The 16,936-nt window shown below is 29.7% G+C and overlaps 1 protein-coding gene across 3 annotated transcripts in view; it reads left to right on the top strand.

Annotated features, from left to right (window-relative positions):
- Positions 1–16,936, top strand: part of LOC129956785 (uncharacterized) — a 91,480-nt gene that overhangs the window by 64,318 nt on the left and 10,226 nt on the right. For all 3 annotated transcript variants that reach the window (XM_056068733.1, XM_056068737.1, XM_056068730.1), the window contains exons 6-10: positions 2,843–3,015; positions 6,069–6,167; positions 8,278–8,380; positions 15,127–15,220; positions 16,059–16,107. In XM_056068733.1, coding sequence (XP_055924708.1) covers positions 2,843–3,015; positions 6,069–6,167; positions 8,278–8,380; positions 15,127–15,220; positions 16,059–16,107 — 518 coding nt within the window. The remainder of the gene's footprint in view (positions 1–2,842; positions 3,016–6,068; positions 6,168–8,277; positions 8,381–15,126; positions 15,221–16,058; positions 16,108–16,936) is intronic.

The following is a 16,936-nucleotide window of genomic DNA, read 5'->3' as shown; positions in this document are numbered from 1 at the left end:
TTCTCAATTTCTGTTAGTGGATATGAGAGAAAGTTTTAAGGATGCCATTTCCACTGGTTGTCTTTCTGGATGATTTGACTTGCTACTGAATAGGCATATCCTTTATGTGAAGATATGGATGTTTGTTGTTCGATTTTTCTTTGTTTCCCACAGAACTCACTCTTTTCCCTGTGAATACTAATTCATTCTAATATTATGTCCTGTTTTTTTCTGTCAATTTTCCCTATATATTTTTTTAATGAAAACTGCTCTGGAGGGTTATAGGTGTGTTCTGACGTCTCTTTGCATCTTCAACTTTTCAGATGATCACAAACGTTCTAAGCCTTTGAGTGAGTGGATCACTGTGCGTTTTGGATTAATATCCCTCATTTCTTAAGAATGTGAACAAGTCAATAGCATAAAAATATTAAAATCTGGATTTAAGCTACTTAAAAAGCTGACATTTTTGAAGAAAAGGCACCAAATTTTGAAAAAACAGAATACATATATTAAACTTAAATTTGAATCCCGTTTAATTAATTTTTGTCAACTTTTGCGAAAAAATAAGAAAATGAAGCAATAAATAGCTACAATTTATTTTATATATCATCCCTATTAATTTTCCATTATTTAGACGGAATTAGTAAGAAGCAAAATTAATTCTTTCTCAATGTCTATTACAAATATTATAATTTAAATTTCATTATATTTATATATAAAAACATTGCTGTAGATGAGGAATTCTGAATCTCGGCTTCTGCAATGGGAAAATTTAGAAAAAAATGTTAAGCTAACGTGTTAATATACACAGCTAACATTTCTTTAATTTTAGGAGATTATCCCTTTGAATAACTTCATTGACAAAAAATTCCTGAAGACAGGATGATAAATAATTTAATAGTAGAGGTTTTAAGTTGATGTTTTCGCCGGCGTTTTGCTAGGGGTAGCACGTCTTCCCCGTGATCTGGGTGTCCTGGGTTCGACTCCCGGTTCGGGCATGGTTATTCTTTCTCTGTTCTATCTGTGAGTTGTGCGAATGTGTCCTCCTGTACAAACGGGTTGTGCAAGCGAATGAGTGATGCGTCAGTGGCAAAGTCGTATTCTTGGCCCTAGTTGGCGCTAATAAAAACAAGAGACGCACCCTCTATCGGCTTAAATCGCCGCCTTTGTAACAGCTTGTCTAAGTGCCATAAGAAATAACAGTTGATGTTTGCTACGACGAAATAAATAGCAAATTAATATTATATTCTTTTGAGGCTTTAAAATTTAGTTCTTAAGTGTGTGGAATTTCAATAGCGATTCTTGCAGAAAATTCTATAAATTCCAATTTTGTGAGCACCTGCCTTTTTTTTTTTTTTTCACTGATGTCATTTTTCTTTTTCATGACTACTTTACCAAATTCACATCCTTGGAAAAAAATAATGTAGCAATGACACACTCTGTTAACCCTATGGGGAAAATTAGCAAATTCTGTGATGCAAAACTGCACTAATCGTTATAAATCGAGTTCGATCCTTTTAAGTAAAATATTTATTTTTCGTTTCTAAATTTAATCTGAGCATAGTGATTACATTAATATAACCTATTTGGATTATTGATTCATTAAGTCAATAATGCTTTATTAATGGTTTCTGCTCTTGTAAATTCAGTACACGTTCCAGGATGTGACCCTTCATATTTTAAAATGCATGATCAAATGAATCATCTGATTAAAGTCACCCAAGCACCTGCATCTCGAAGTACGTATTACACTGGTTTAATTATTAGGGATTATGTCAAGGCTTTAAAATAACAATTTCTGACTGTATTTTATAACCCAGAATTATTGCAGATGGTGTTAATACATCATAAACCTGACGCACAAATATTCATATTGGTCAAGTATCACATTGTGAATGCTTCAATATATGCTGCATTTATTCACTTGTGATTATATGTAGACTTTCTAAGAATTACTTCGTATACCGTTATCTTTCAATCATCGCTGAAAATGACAGAAGATTTAAAATGGTTACATTATGATATTCAAAACTGAAAGTAAAGAGAACAGTACAAGCAACACATTCTCAACAAAAACTATCTTTAGTATTCCATACAGATACATGGGCTTTTCTCGGAATATTAATTTCAAATCCCAGAGAAAGACAAAAGTCATTACTCTTATGTTATGCGAAAAATAAGCGAATAAAGTTAACAGATATTGAATACACCCATTCTTGAATATTCATTTTTCATATTTAATTTTCTGTCACCATTTCCAAAATAAATAATACATTTACATTTTTTTTATAAATATTATGCAATTTACTATGTCAAGACATGCATTTTCTTCATCAAAAATAAAGCCTATAATGTTACTTTATTTTTCTTGGTAACTTATAAATAACTATTAAGAAACAATCATTCCTGAAAGTGCATATTGTTCGCAAATTGAACCACCCTACTGTAACTGTATAAAAAATATTTTTATATTGTTTTCCTTCAAAAATCACTTTCTTAATTACATTTTCCTTTCTGCATGACGTTTGAGATCACGCCTTTCTGTATGAAATTGCGCTTTCTTTTTTCCATGTCCTACATCCTCAAATATTTTACGCGTCAGTTTTGAATTGATCTGTAACAATTAAACAATGTTTAAAAAAGGGATATTTGGTAAACGAATAATTTATGCATTAATTTAAACCTACTATTTTTGTGACTTTTATTTATCATTTTAATATTTTTTAAAATTTTTAAATTTGTTTTAATATTGCTAAATTTTTAAATAAATTTGATTTTGCATTTTAGATATATTTTAAAGCATTTTACTTATTTAATCTATGTCTTTCAAATGAAATAACTTAAAGAAGCATTATTTTACTAGTGAAAAGCACTACTGATTGGTTTACATTACATCCTCGGGAAACTGAAGTTTTATACCCTAATTCTGAACCCGGAATTGTTTTTTCCATTCATTCACCTTTCGAAGCTGTAAATCCTTTCGAAAATGGAATTTTTCTGAAACCTGGACATCTCTACCATATATCAGTACAAATGGTACGTTTATAGTTCTTTTTAAATATTTTTAATGTATTCGCAGAACAATTAAAAAAATTAATCTTAATAGCAATTTAATCATGTATAATCTTTCAACAATTTTGTTGGTCGAAATCTTCTATATATCTATGTAAAGAATATTTTAGACCTAAAACTTGTGTAAAGTTGAATTATTATATGTTTTTTCTATATATTAATGATGAAGTAATTACTTCATCTAAATCAAATAAAACAAACATCGATTTTCTTAAATTTTCTTACTACTTCAAATTTATTCAGAAGGCGGGTCATTACTATAATTAATAACTCAATGCTTTGAGTTGAATTAATTCCATGTGTTTGAAACGTGATTTACTATCTTTAACTTTTACAACAATGTAAATTATTCTGAAATGTTTACAAATCTTAGATACAGCGAAATTAAGTTGAATATTAAAAATATCACTAATTTTCAAATGCAGAATTTCAGGAAATATATTTAAAGAATTTTTTTACATTAAAGCCAAGTAATAAATTATTTTAAATAAAAATATTTTATTTAAAGCATTGTCTAGGAAACAAAATAAAACAAACGGATATGTATAACTCACGAACAGCCAAGCTCTACAGTGACTAGCATTCATATCACTTTGCAGATTTTAAAGGCACTCTGACAATTGCGATTGAATTATTACGAGAATGATTAAAATGCAAGAATTCATTATTAAAACAAAATTATTTTGTATTAAAATTATATACAAATAAATTTATAATAATTATTTTAAATTAATTATTATAAAATTACTGCATCAGTAAGTAGATTTAAATCATGTTTATTTAAATAAAATGTTCATTTATTTAAAGATTAAAAGCTCGAGGTAAGAACGAATTAAAACATCTAAAATATATTTTTAAACAGTGATTGAAATATTCTTTATTTGAACGACTGTAAATTTTAACTATTATTCAAAATCAAGTGATGAATTAATATGGATTACAGAGAGGAAGATAAAGGAAAATATCTGTATTCATCTAAAAAAACAATAATCGTTTCCTTCTATCTGATCTCCAATTGATTTAAAGTTAACTCAGGCTATATATTCTCGTTTCAACTGGCTGCAATTGTATGCTCATTGATCACAATAGAAAAGAAAAATCTATTTACAAGACAAAACATTTACGACAAAAATTTGTCAATTGACTTACATCAAGTTCTTAATAGGACACATATTCTTGCTGAGAACGTGTGCCTTCTCTTTTTTTTCAAATGTTTGTCATTATATAAAATCTTCTTTATAACTTCAATCTCAACAAAAAGGAAAGATTTATTAAAGATTTACACTGCAACATTTTTTTATTGCATGCGTTGTGAATCTGATCGAAACTGTTAAGTTGTTTGATCACCTTCTGCGTATGAAGATTGATAAGTTACAAAATGAGCCATCAATAATTACGATTTCCCTCGTTCATCATATTCTCAATCCTTTTCAAGATACAAAATGTGTCAGTAATAATTATAGTTTTAATTCTTTATTATACTCTTATTCTCTTTCAAGAGACAAAATGCCCTCAAACAAATTGTAAAGGTCGATTAGGCTCCCATATATACTTTTACTTAAGAACACCGCTCTCAAATATAACGCACGACCAGTATAACCTTAACCTTAAGCCGACTAATCCGACCTTCCCTGATGTTGATTCCTAACTATGGTTGAATTCTAAGAGCCATTACCGGCCACGCTATAACCCTTCCCTTGCGAAGTACATTGAGTCATCAGTGGGAGGAGTCGACTTCCCACATTTTTCTGTACCTACCAGGGTGTCGAGAACCAACTACCTTGCCAGGAGCTTCCTATTCTCAATTACGAACCCCTCCCCCCCTCTCCAGTAGGATGTACGATCAATGTAGGAAGTTTAAATTAAGTTCGTATTAAAACAGCATAGTGTGTCTTATTTAGTATTTTTACTTTCTCATATAGGAAGTATGCAAACAGAAAAAATACTGCAGTCCTCAAAAACTTTAGATTTTCGCGAATCCCCACAATTGAAATCTCTTTGAATTCTCTAAATATATTTTTAGAATTATGTCTATCTATTTGTGAATAATATAATTGAAACATGGCTTGAATGCAGAGATGAAATTTGAGATGTAGTCTTTAACACGGACGCTTGACACGGATGTAGACTTTAAACGTCGCTTGACTGAAATATATGTTGTAATCCTTGTATCAAAGCTATGAAAGAAATCTTTAATTATTTTTTTTTTCTATTTCGCGACTTTAATTTTAAAGAAAAGCCTAATGTAAAAATAAGCACATTTTCTTTCAACTCATTTATGATAAATTTCTACAACAGTCCTCATTTAAAGTAATGCTTGCAGTTTTGAATTATTTTTTTTAATTTTAAAATTTTAGAGTACTTGAACTGAGAATAATGTTAAGAGAATGTTTGAAGATTCGAGTTTATCTAAAATAATATTTCGTATAAAGCCTTAAGAAACCAGAAAAAAAATAATTTCCTTAAAATTGTTAAACTGTTTTACTAGAAATGAGTTCTTGATTCCTAGCTGTAATGTTGTTTCTCGATTACAAGAATCATCAAATTTTACATTAAAAAATATGATTTCTTTACCTAATTTTAGGATTGTTCTAGCATGAGCACGTTATAGTTTATTTTGATAAATTATCTATGGAAATCTTTTTTTTTTTCTTTCTTAAAAATTAAATAAATATTTAGAAAGATTGTAAGTTTATGGATACAATTAAAACAGAATGCATACTCATATATTCATATAATCTAGTTCCCACTAAAAAGTTTAAATTCCTGTATCTGTATCAATATATATTCATCTAAACTCTTTCCGAAACAAGGTTTGAACAAACAAAGTGATCTCCTACATTGCAATACCATATCCACTTCAAGACTTATTTCTTGAAAAGTTCAGCAAATTTCATAGATTTACCAATTTTTACATCGGAGTTTTAGGACTTGTATTATATCACATGGTTATCCGTTTTAAATTTTAAATTATCAGGCTAGTACTTCTTAAATAAATATTTTAATTTATATTATAGATGAAAGAAGAGCTTCTACCATATCCGTACAACACTGACTGCATAAATTATACAGACTTATGGTTAAATGCCAATAGAACTGGGCCACGATCTCAAGAGGTACGTAGCATTTCTAAATAATTTGTTTCAAAATGTATTAGGAGAGATCGAAGTGATTATTTGAATCCCCAGTTTTGTAAATTTAAAATAGAAATTTCGTTGGAATTTCGAATTATCATATAAAGGTTTTATATGCTAATTTATTTACATACATGTGTGTGTGCATCGCTTGTCAGCAGTAATTTCAGAATTTCTATTTACGAAATAATTACCTTTAATTTAATTAATTAATTTATTTAGTATTAATTCTTAATTTAATTACATTTAAAAATTCTGTTTTGGTTTCCTTCTTTCTATTATTTTCTATTATATTTTCTGTATTTTTTTCTATGCTTTTTTTTGAAATTGGTGATAAATTCTGTTCAATTTTTTAATTGTCAGATTAATGTTTAAAAATAATGTTATTTTGAGTAATATCAAGAAATATATTTTATTAAATGACTAGCCCGATCTTCATATTAGAAATCTTTCTCATGACTTCACAGTGATATTAAAAGTCTACGTCTGCGGCTCAAATCCGCTGTATCGTAACTTCATTTTTTATTCGATTTATAATATACACAAACAGAAAGAACAGAAACCTTCTTCTTTAGCTTTCAAGAATAAAGAAAAATCATGCGAATTTATATTTCATGAAACATTGAAAATGATTTGAATTTTAGGACAAAAATGTAATCTATTAATGGAAATTAGACATTTAAAAAACTGCCAAATTTTAGGAAAACTGAGCGCGCTTATTAAATTAGTATAATTAAAAGGTTTTCTTTAAATTTTGAAATATTGTAAAATTAATTTTTGCACATAGGTAATTCTGGAAGTTATCATGAAAAAGTTCCAGTTTAATTTTTATTTAATTAAAATTTCAAGAAAATATCTCGAAGATACACATTTCTAGTCTCCAAGATATATATAGTCACAATTCATAGCTATAGATCAAACGGTATAATTAATAGAGCACTGACACAGATACACGCACATACACACTTCCTCATTTTTATTATTTGTAAAAATATAGATTACAATTAATTCATTTTTTTTAAATTTTATATCTATGCTAATAATTTTTGCTAAGATATGTTAATTATAATGTGATAGTTTCTCTAAGAGTTCTAAAATATATTTATTATAGCTATCTTTGAAGATCAGATGGGTTCATTATATAAATTATTGATAATTTTCTCAATTAAACATTTTGTGTAACTTGTTCTTAATTTTTCTCATAGCAAAATTATTTTAAACTGCATATTTTCATATTTACATTAGATCATTTTGTCAAATTTGATAAGCCTAGATCAAAGATAAATTCTAATTTAAAAGAAAATTCTTAAATAAAATAAATAAAACGCCAACACATGCCCACTTCCATTAATTTTAGTGGAGATTAATTTTTATACTCATGCGAATTCTTTTATTTTTTTTCTTCCTAGATCTTTCATATTTAAAGTTGGAAAAAACGCCAAATAAGAAAAGAAGCTGGACTCGAGTAATAAAAATAGTAAAATATGAAAATGCGTGTTTTTTAATAAAAATGCTGTGGTATATTTCTTCTCTACCCAGTCAACTATTAAATTATAAGACTGTATATGAATCAAACTAACCATAAAAATTAAATTTTCTTAGTTTTAAAACTTATTATGTATTTTCAAAGGTCAACATTCAGACACATCAGTAACTGAATATTTTAGATACGAAAATAAATTTAAAATTTTAATTCACCAAGTAATGGTATCGAATTGTAATTTTGAGAAAAGTTTAGCAGATATAATAATAATTGTAATAAAATATAATAGTAATATGCTAAAAATGTAATAATAACCAATGGCGAATGTTAAAATAATAAGTTAAACTATGGAAAAAATATTTTGCTCCAACAAAAAAAAAAAAAAAAAAAAAAAAATGTTTGCTCTTATTTCAAATAATTATACATAATATGATTAGTAACCAAAATAACGTTTTAGTATGTCTTAAATATGTTGATTTTTTGTTACTAAATTAATTGAATGAAACTATTCTCTCATAAGCATGTAGTAATAATATATTCCTCAAATGGTATCATAATTAAAGCATGTCGTCGTAAATATTTATTATTGATTTTTCTATTCCTTTATAGATGTGCAGACATCGATGCTTGCTGGATTTTACAGAACACTGCTTTAATTGTACACATATCTACATTTTATATCCTTCCAGTGGAAAGGAGTTCTGTAATTTTAGTAAGCAAAAATCCTTTATTTTTATTCTTGTATTCGGATTTTTATGGGATTTTTTCCCAATATCCGACAAAGAGTGCAGATTAATTTTATATCACTCGTTCTTGTAATAATACAGTTATTTTTGAATAATAATATTTATTAACCCTTTGCACTGGAATGCAAATTCGGGCGCCATTCAAGTCAGTGCATATTTTTTCCCTTTATTTATTTATTTTTCAAATTGAATTGTTAAAAATACCTACAAAATGATAAAAGAACGTAGATTAATTTTTCTAGAAAATTCAATTTAAAAAAATTATGTACATACCGTGCACTTCCGAAGATCCGGCTCCAGTAATATCCGGTCTATTTTTCTGTTATCATAATTAAATGATAAAAACAATCATTGCATTGGAAACATTGTCAAGGCATCGGAAATAGACATCTGCTATGATCCTCCAGCGTGTCACGTGCAAAATACAAGTTGTGACAGGAAAAGAGTAGCACTGTGCCCAGTTTTGATTGTTTCCTCAGAGTGTAAAGGACCTCATTTGTTGTCGCTGTTCCTGATTACAGTATGTAAAGTATTTGTAAACTGTTCTTAGGGTTATCCTTAATGCTTTTTAAGACTATCGCAATTAAAATTTCAAAATGGGTGATAAACGAAACATTTGTACTGACTAAGGAGGAGAAATTACGTTCTATGCACCGACTAAACTCTGGTATATATATATATATATGTAATGATATTTTAATTCTAATTTCAATTTAATTAATTTCCAAGATTTTATCTTAATTTAGTGCACAGTAACTTCATTCTAAAATATTCTCTTATTTCGTGATCCAATTCCACTTTCGGTTTAATTAATCCCTTTGTAAAAATAATGCGCCATCAGTACTACTTATTAAATGAAAATGATACTTTTACCCTTCAAAAGGTGTCAAAGGTCACACGTGTATTGAATTGGCGCCTGGCCAGAAATCCAATGTTATATAAGGCTAGTGATCATCTGTTCGTCCCTTTTTTCCCTTTTCTTACTTCTGTGTGTGCCGCGCTGCGTTTTCTTGTATATAATCATGCCTGCCACTCGGAATAGAATAAAACGAAATTAACAATACCAAGTCTCTTCACTGTTTCGAACCCGCATTCTACTTCAATCAAAATATGTTACATATTATATATATATATATTGTTACGGAATTCGTTGGATAGTGGAAGTTATATGGTGTGGAGAACTCTCAATAAGCAGGCGGCAGTAGAAAATAAAACAACAACGTTTATTTACACGAAGACACACAGGACAGCACAAAGATGACAGCTATATACAGCACAGAAGACGATTATCTTCAGCCGAGACGTGCAGCATACAACAAGACTCTACTGCAGACAATAGCACACAGCTTAGTTCAGCACTAGTTTGACTCCGTCGCTGCTCCGCTTATCTCTGGAAGACCAGTTCTTCACCGTCGATCCCGACTACTCTTCGCTGTCGCTTCCGAATACTAATTCACGACTACTCTCATCTGTCGCTTCCGACTACTTTTCGACTCCACTGGTTCACGACTACTCTTCTCTGTTGCTTCCGACTACCACTCTTCGATCTGGTTCACGACGACCCAGCAGCAGCGGCTGCGTCCTTTTATAGGTCTCAGGAGGCGGGGCTAGAAGCCTCTCAACCAATCAGGAACGTTCGAGGCGTATCTCGGTTCCTACTGGACGGATAGGGGAAATTCTCGATGTTTCGGGTATAATCTATTTTGGCGCTAAAGTCGCTAAATTCGTCGTCAAGTGGTTGCGAAGCTCTGCAACCTCTGACGCGACACCGAACTCCGTCTATATATATATATATATATATCCTTGGATTTAGGAGTTGGGAGTGGGAAAAAAATCTAACAGAAATTGAAAAGCGGTGTGTTGCATATAAAAACATTATCTTCTGGTATTAATGGACAAAGGAATGAATACATAGAACTCCGGCATATCCGACTTTTATATTATCCGGCCTGTCCTTCCGGATACTCAGTACTCAGTGTACTGTATTTATTTTTTGGAGCAATAAACAAGCCCTTGTATTAAGTAAATAATTATGCATCGAATTATTTTTCGAAATATAAAGGGTTAAATGCGAAGAATTTCATTTGCATACTTTAAAAATTCATGAAAACTTTTGTTGAGATATCAAGCAATTTTGAATATTTGTCCAATGAAAAGGATAATATATTACAAAAAATCATATTACGAAAGGGGGATGACTGAATATGTTTATTTTTATAATGCAAAAACTATTCATGAAATATCTTTTGATTGAGTCTGTGAAATACATATTATTGTTATTTCATAGAGATTTAAGGTTTAGGAAGACAATGAAAGATGACAAGAAGTGTCCAGCCTAAGGCGTCACATTTGCCGTATGTGCAACGTTTTTTGGAGTTTCAAATACCTTAGTAAAGAAAAATATGATTAAGAAGTGAAGTAAAACATTTTGTTGCATCGGACACTATTCCAGTGGTCAAATTGTGGGACAAGTTTTATATCAGAAAAGCCGATAAATGTTGGCAATACTAAAATAGCTTTCAATGATCATTTTCAAGAAGATCTTAGGTTGGTTTAATTTAGTTATATTAATGTCCCGTTTTTAAAGCAACATTAGGACTATTTTGGGACATATCTCGTAATTTTGAACCGCGGTTAGATGATATGGATGATACCCGAGCTAGCAGACCCCTCTCCACGCTTCCACACTGCATCACAATGAGGACATTTGGTCCCGATGGATTTAGCGTGCGCCAAACCCGATGGATTAAGCGGCGATCCTACTACCTGTAGACAAGGCACAAGTTTGGATTAATTTAGTCACTACTTAATTGACGCACTACATTTGTAATTACTTCCCTTCTCTGTGTAGTAAAAATAATAAAATTGTTCTAATTTTGCATCTATTATTTTAGCTTCTACATTTAAGTAAATATTATAAGAATTTTTTTTTTATTAAATTAATATTTACATGCGTGTTGAACTTGCAACTGAAGTAAATATTAGGTATGCATGTTTGTATTTTTTTTATCGTAGAAATAAATAAAAATGAGATTTAAACAATATTTCTGTTTAAAATAATATTTTAGAATTAGTGACACTGAATAAATAATTTTATAAATTTTCAGAATCTTTAAAAATGATTTCTTTTATACAATTATTTTCCAGCTTATTAATGGCAAGCATTATAATTACTAGATAAAACGTTTAATAATAACCTGTGCAAAATGATGTAAGATAATATTGTGGAGACTTGCCTTGCTAACCTTACTTTCAGAGCCAACAAGGTATTCTATAGACATATTGACATCTACATTGACTGTGGAATTGTAGAACGTCTATTGAAACAGCAGATAAGAACATGCATTCTTGCACACATTCTTAATCACTCAATCTCCTGGGTTAGAGCTTATACGAGTTATATTTATTGTATCTTGTTTCCGCATTTATTGCAAGTTCTTATAACTTATATTTAACATGTTTATAATAATTATATAAATTTATTTTGAAGATATTTATAATTATAATTCAAGTTGATTATAATCCCTAGTTTTAATTTTGATTCTTTGTTTTAGTTTTAATTGATAATTATAAATTAGTTATAATTCCTTCATTTAAAATTTTTCAAGTTGATGTGAAGTGGAACTTTGAAAATCAGATCTAATCTTCATTATCTAATGACGAAACAAATTTCGAAGAAGTTATTTAATGTATTCAAAATGTTATAGCAGAAAATTATTTTTTTGCAATTTAGCTGTAACTTTTAAAAGGATGATGACCACTTTATCAGAAAACCGAAGACCTCTGCCAGTTTTTTTAAGTTACAAACATAATGTCAGTAGCATAATATCTATTTTATTTTCCCTCATTATGATTTTAGTTTTTAAATTAACGAATAAAAATTTCTTAGAGGTGATTCTTTTCAAACTATATAAACTTTTTTTGAGGGTGCATCCATTTTTTAGAATATTAATAAACCCGAGATGTCATTTTGAACCGAAATTCTTATATTATTGAGTCTTCTAATTGTATCGAAGACGCCAAATCTCATCAAAATGGTTAGTTATTGGTAAAGGTTAAAGGAGGGAGAATGAATGCAGAAAATGTAGATAGGTCTGTCCTCCACTCCTCTTCTACTCCATCCACGATTATCCAAATAATTAACAGATTGCAGGTGGTACTGTTAGATGAGAAGTGCATAGCTATCTGTAATATTGCATTTTCATTAGGTGTTGGATGTGTTTTGTCCACCTGAATGATTCAAGATCCACTGAATTTTGAAAAGATGTCCACTGTAATGTCTTGATCCTGACTAATCAAATAAGAGAGTAGCGTATCACATAATTCTTTTATTTACAGCCTTATATATGTACACAAAAACAACTTAACCTCATGTAGGTTAATATTATTTACAAAACTCATACGAAAGTTTAATCATGAAATAGTTCCTTTATCAGATCGGAGAATATACACCAAAAAGGACGCTAACAAGCTGTTAACTCATACAGCTGCTCTAGGGCGCTCTAGAAATCCACCTATCTTTACCGGGTAGATCCTAACACAGAAACCCGAATCACACGGATCTTCTCACAAAATCAGGAACAGCTTATTCGAACATCAACGTCTTTCCGACTTTTCCTTCGACGCATCTCTTCTCTCATTTTTCTAAACAAAAATATCACATTTTATTTCCGTCAATTCTCCGCCTCTGAATTTCTCATTGGCGAACTTGAGTTCCTTATCACTCAACAGTTGCTCAACAATGCTTCCTCAATGGTCTCCAGTCAATCGGGAGAATTTTTGTTTATGATTTATCTTTGTAACTACCCCTCCCAAACACATATTAATTGTAATCAATTTACAGCTAACACCAGCTGATTTTCACCTGACTTCGACACAACCATTTGTGACCTTTTATCTGGATACAACAAATGACCAGACACAATGAATCTGCTAGTAAAAGGATCCTCATCTGGCGATCCACAGACTCTTAACTATGTATGATAAAAAGGGTGACGTTACATCTGGCTGGAATCCAATTACCATGTAAGAGAAACGGGGAAGCGTTACACCACAAAATGCTGCCGAAACAGATAAATCCCCATCACACAACTGCAAGAATGACCACAAGCTATGAACACTTGCAACGGTACGGGCAAGTGGACAATGTCTTTCTTTTCTGGAGTTTAAGAGTCAATAAAATATATCTGCAATATTTTACCACGTAAATCAAGTTCTTGTTAAGCAATCTCATCTAACTAGAAAAAATTTTGAGCTTCACAGTCTGAAAACCTCATTACGCTGACATCGTTCTGAGATGTAAAAGGTGTCATTTTGTTTGATTTCCACACCTAGTAGTCCATCGATGCAGTACGTTATTATGGCATATTAAGCAAACCGATGCAAGAGACTAGGACGGCGCTGAAGATGAAATATTTTGTTTTTCCAGTGCCAATGCAATGCCTTTACAAAAATGAACATTTCTGAACATTAGTTTGAAATGGTGTCGAATGACTATCAGTTATACAGCTACAAAATTTCCTTATCAGATTTCCAATTTTTTCTGCGTTAATGTTTGTACTGTCGGATGAATACTTCGGAAACAGTGAAGAAATGTAACAAATTGTGAAGAACTTCATGATATTACTGGGATCTATTTTTATCAAGGTGGTTTCTCGAAACTGATTTCTTAGTACGAAAGATGAATTATTATCAGTGACCAAAGAAAAATAACAAAGTTTTTTTTTTTTTGTTACAACAATTTCTTATCTTATTTTTTTGTATGAAGATTTCATGTGAAATAAAACGGAACTATCTCCAGAATTATTTCTACAAAAAGGCACACATATTCACAAAAAAAAACAAAAAAAACATTTGCGGTATGGAATTTTTTATTTTTAATTTCTAAGGTTGATATCCAAAAAAGAAGATAAAAAGAATTGAAGAAATTTAAACTATGATTGTAGCTGCAATTACAAATTTGCATAAACCTTTGACTTGCAGCCACTATTCTCCGCATAAAAGGGGATACAATTGGGAAAATATCATTCTTATCAGCGATGGCTGTCATACTTCCAGAACACACTTTGCTTATGAAGTTGTTTTATGAAAATAAAAGAAAAGCTTTATAATTGTATATTTTACTTCCTTTAAGCATATTTTCTGTTGTACAGCGCCATCTATCGGTGTTCTGAAACTGTTTTTTTTTTTTCAGAGTAATTCCGCCCCTCATGTCTTGAATAATATGTTTAACAATTTTTGAGACTCTACATTGAATAGTTCGCTGTATAGAGAGCTCAGAGGAGGGGTGTTTTAATTCTCACCAACTTGTATATATAGTACTCAGTTGTATATATAGTACTATAGTAGTTTTTTGTCATAGACATAATGTTAAATGAATTAATAATGTTGTTATGTTTATGAAGTCAATATTAATCTTAAAACTATTACCTTTGTTTTTCTTCCGTCTACTAATCTAATTCCTCTAAATCTAACTCACCCATGAGAGTAGAGAAAGAATCAATGGCAAAAACCGGTTTCTGTAAGAGAATTCATTTCCTAATTAAAGGAAATTTTTTAAAAAATTCTTTCATTATGCCTATAAAAATGATTTATAATTATATATTGCTCTATACTACACTTATATTCCATTCTATAAATTGCAACTAATACTATTTAAAATTTAAAGAAAAATTGCTTTTAAATCCATTTATACGAAATACTTACATTCCAGATCCTGGATTACCACGAAATTCAACAACAGAAAGATGCAAAGATTGGATTGAGTACATTACTCCGTGTTTCAGCAGTTGCAAAGAAGCTTGTTCGTAAGTAAAATATCTGTGTGATGAAAAATATTCAGATCTGGGTTTAGATATAAATATTTAATTTTGAATCAATGACATAGCGATGGTGTAAAGCGCTTGGTGCGTGATAAGAGTTTTTCGCCCCTATTCGAAATCAATGTGTATGTGACACTAAGAGAATATTATTATTTTTTATCTTCTTGTTCTTAATATATGACATAAAACACGTTAGTATCCAAGATCTCCTTAAGATTGGGTTCTAGAATATATGCCTCCTCTCCTCTCTAGCGCACCACGCCGTTGATTCTGATTTTGATATATTTCCTTCTTTTACCTTTCCTGAGAATGATATCTAAATACTAAAACAGCCACTTATTAGCATGCAAAAAATTTGCAATTAAAACTCATAATATCTGAAATAATTCATTCGTTTATAAACATTAAGATTTAATAAAAACATAACAAATAAATCTTGATTTCACTTATGTTTATCCTACTTTTTAAATTCAAAGAAAAAATTCTACTGCATGATTATTTTATTCATGGATATCTTACAGGAAATTTAGACACAAATCTAAACATATGATTATGTTTATCGTACACATTAAAAGTTGAAAATTTAATACAAGTATTCTAGATTAATTATACATCGGATATCTGTTTGATTTAGTGTATAAGGGTACGATACTTTTTCTCTGCGGGAAAATGAATTTTAATTTATTTCCTGTTATTTTCTTTTGAGTATTTTCTTTACATTTCAATAATTTCGTTCCATTTATCTTTCCGTATATTTGTTTGCGTACATGTATGGTTCTTTAATAATAAAAAGATATTAATTTGAATGAATTTATAATTTTAGGAGAATGAAGTACTTTTATCAAGTTCAAGAATCCTTTTCTAAAAAATACGTATGTATTTCAAGATAAATGTATTCTGCTTTACCAGAACGTTAAAATTAAAATTTAATTATAATATTTATAAAAGATTATAATTTGCAATTTTTTAATTTAAACTTTTTAATTACATGCTAATATTTTACAGCACTTATAGATGTAAATACTTGTAATATTTTTCTTAGAAAAGCTCGAGATGTTATGCAATGAAATTTGGGTGAAGAATAAAGGAAAGAAATAATTTTATAATTTCCTGATCAAAAATCTATGAATCCATATTATTACTTAAATGATTAAAATGGCCATAAATTTTTACACGCATTTTTTTAAATAACTAATTTTTTTACAATCAATGTTATACGCAGAGAAGGTAATAGTTTTACTCTAATATCCAATTGCATATTAACACAAATTTTAGTTTCAGTATCTTACCACATATTGTACTCTTATTATCACAACTGTAGGTGATTTATTACAATTGTCGCATTTGTGCGATATGATGAAGCAGTTCTTAACGCTTATGCACGTTTCTTTTCACAAGTCTTAACAATTTCTCTAACTTCGTATATAATATCAATGTACAAGTAAATCATGCTAAAATGACTAATTTTAAGATGATGAGTAGTTCGAAAGATAGCTCAGACATTTCATCAAAAAAATACAGTTGAATAATGAGAAAAAAGATTTCCTAATTTTTCATGAAATAGGAAGAAGAGATGAATTTTATCTATGCTCACAAAGTTAGTGTGCAAAATTATTTTACTACTAATCCATCAAAGAAACTTAAATGAATAAGATAAATTGTTGAAGAAGGACTGAAAAAACATATTGAAAATTCTAGCCT

Source organism: Argiope bruennichi, chromosome 2 (genome assembly GCF_947563725.1).
Source record: "Argiope bruennichi chromosome 2, qqArgBrue1.1, whole genome shotgun sequence".
Classification (NCBI taxonomy): domain Eukaryota; kingdom Metazoa; phylum Arthropoda; class Arachnida; order Araneae; family Araneidae; genus Argiope; species Argiope bruennichi.
The sequence above is the reverse complement of the archived record's forward strand: the minus strand, read 5'-3'. Positions and strand labels throughout refer to the sequence as shown.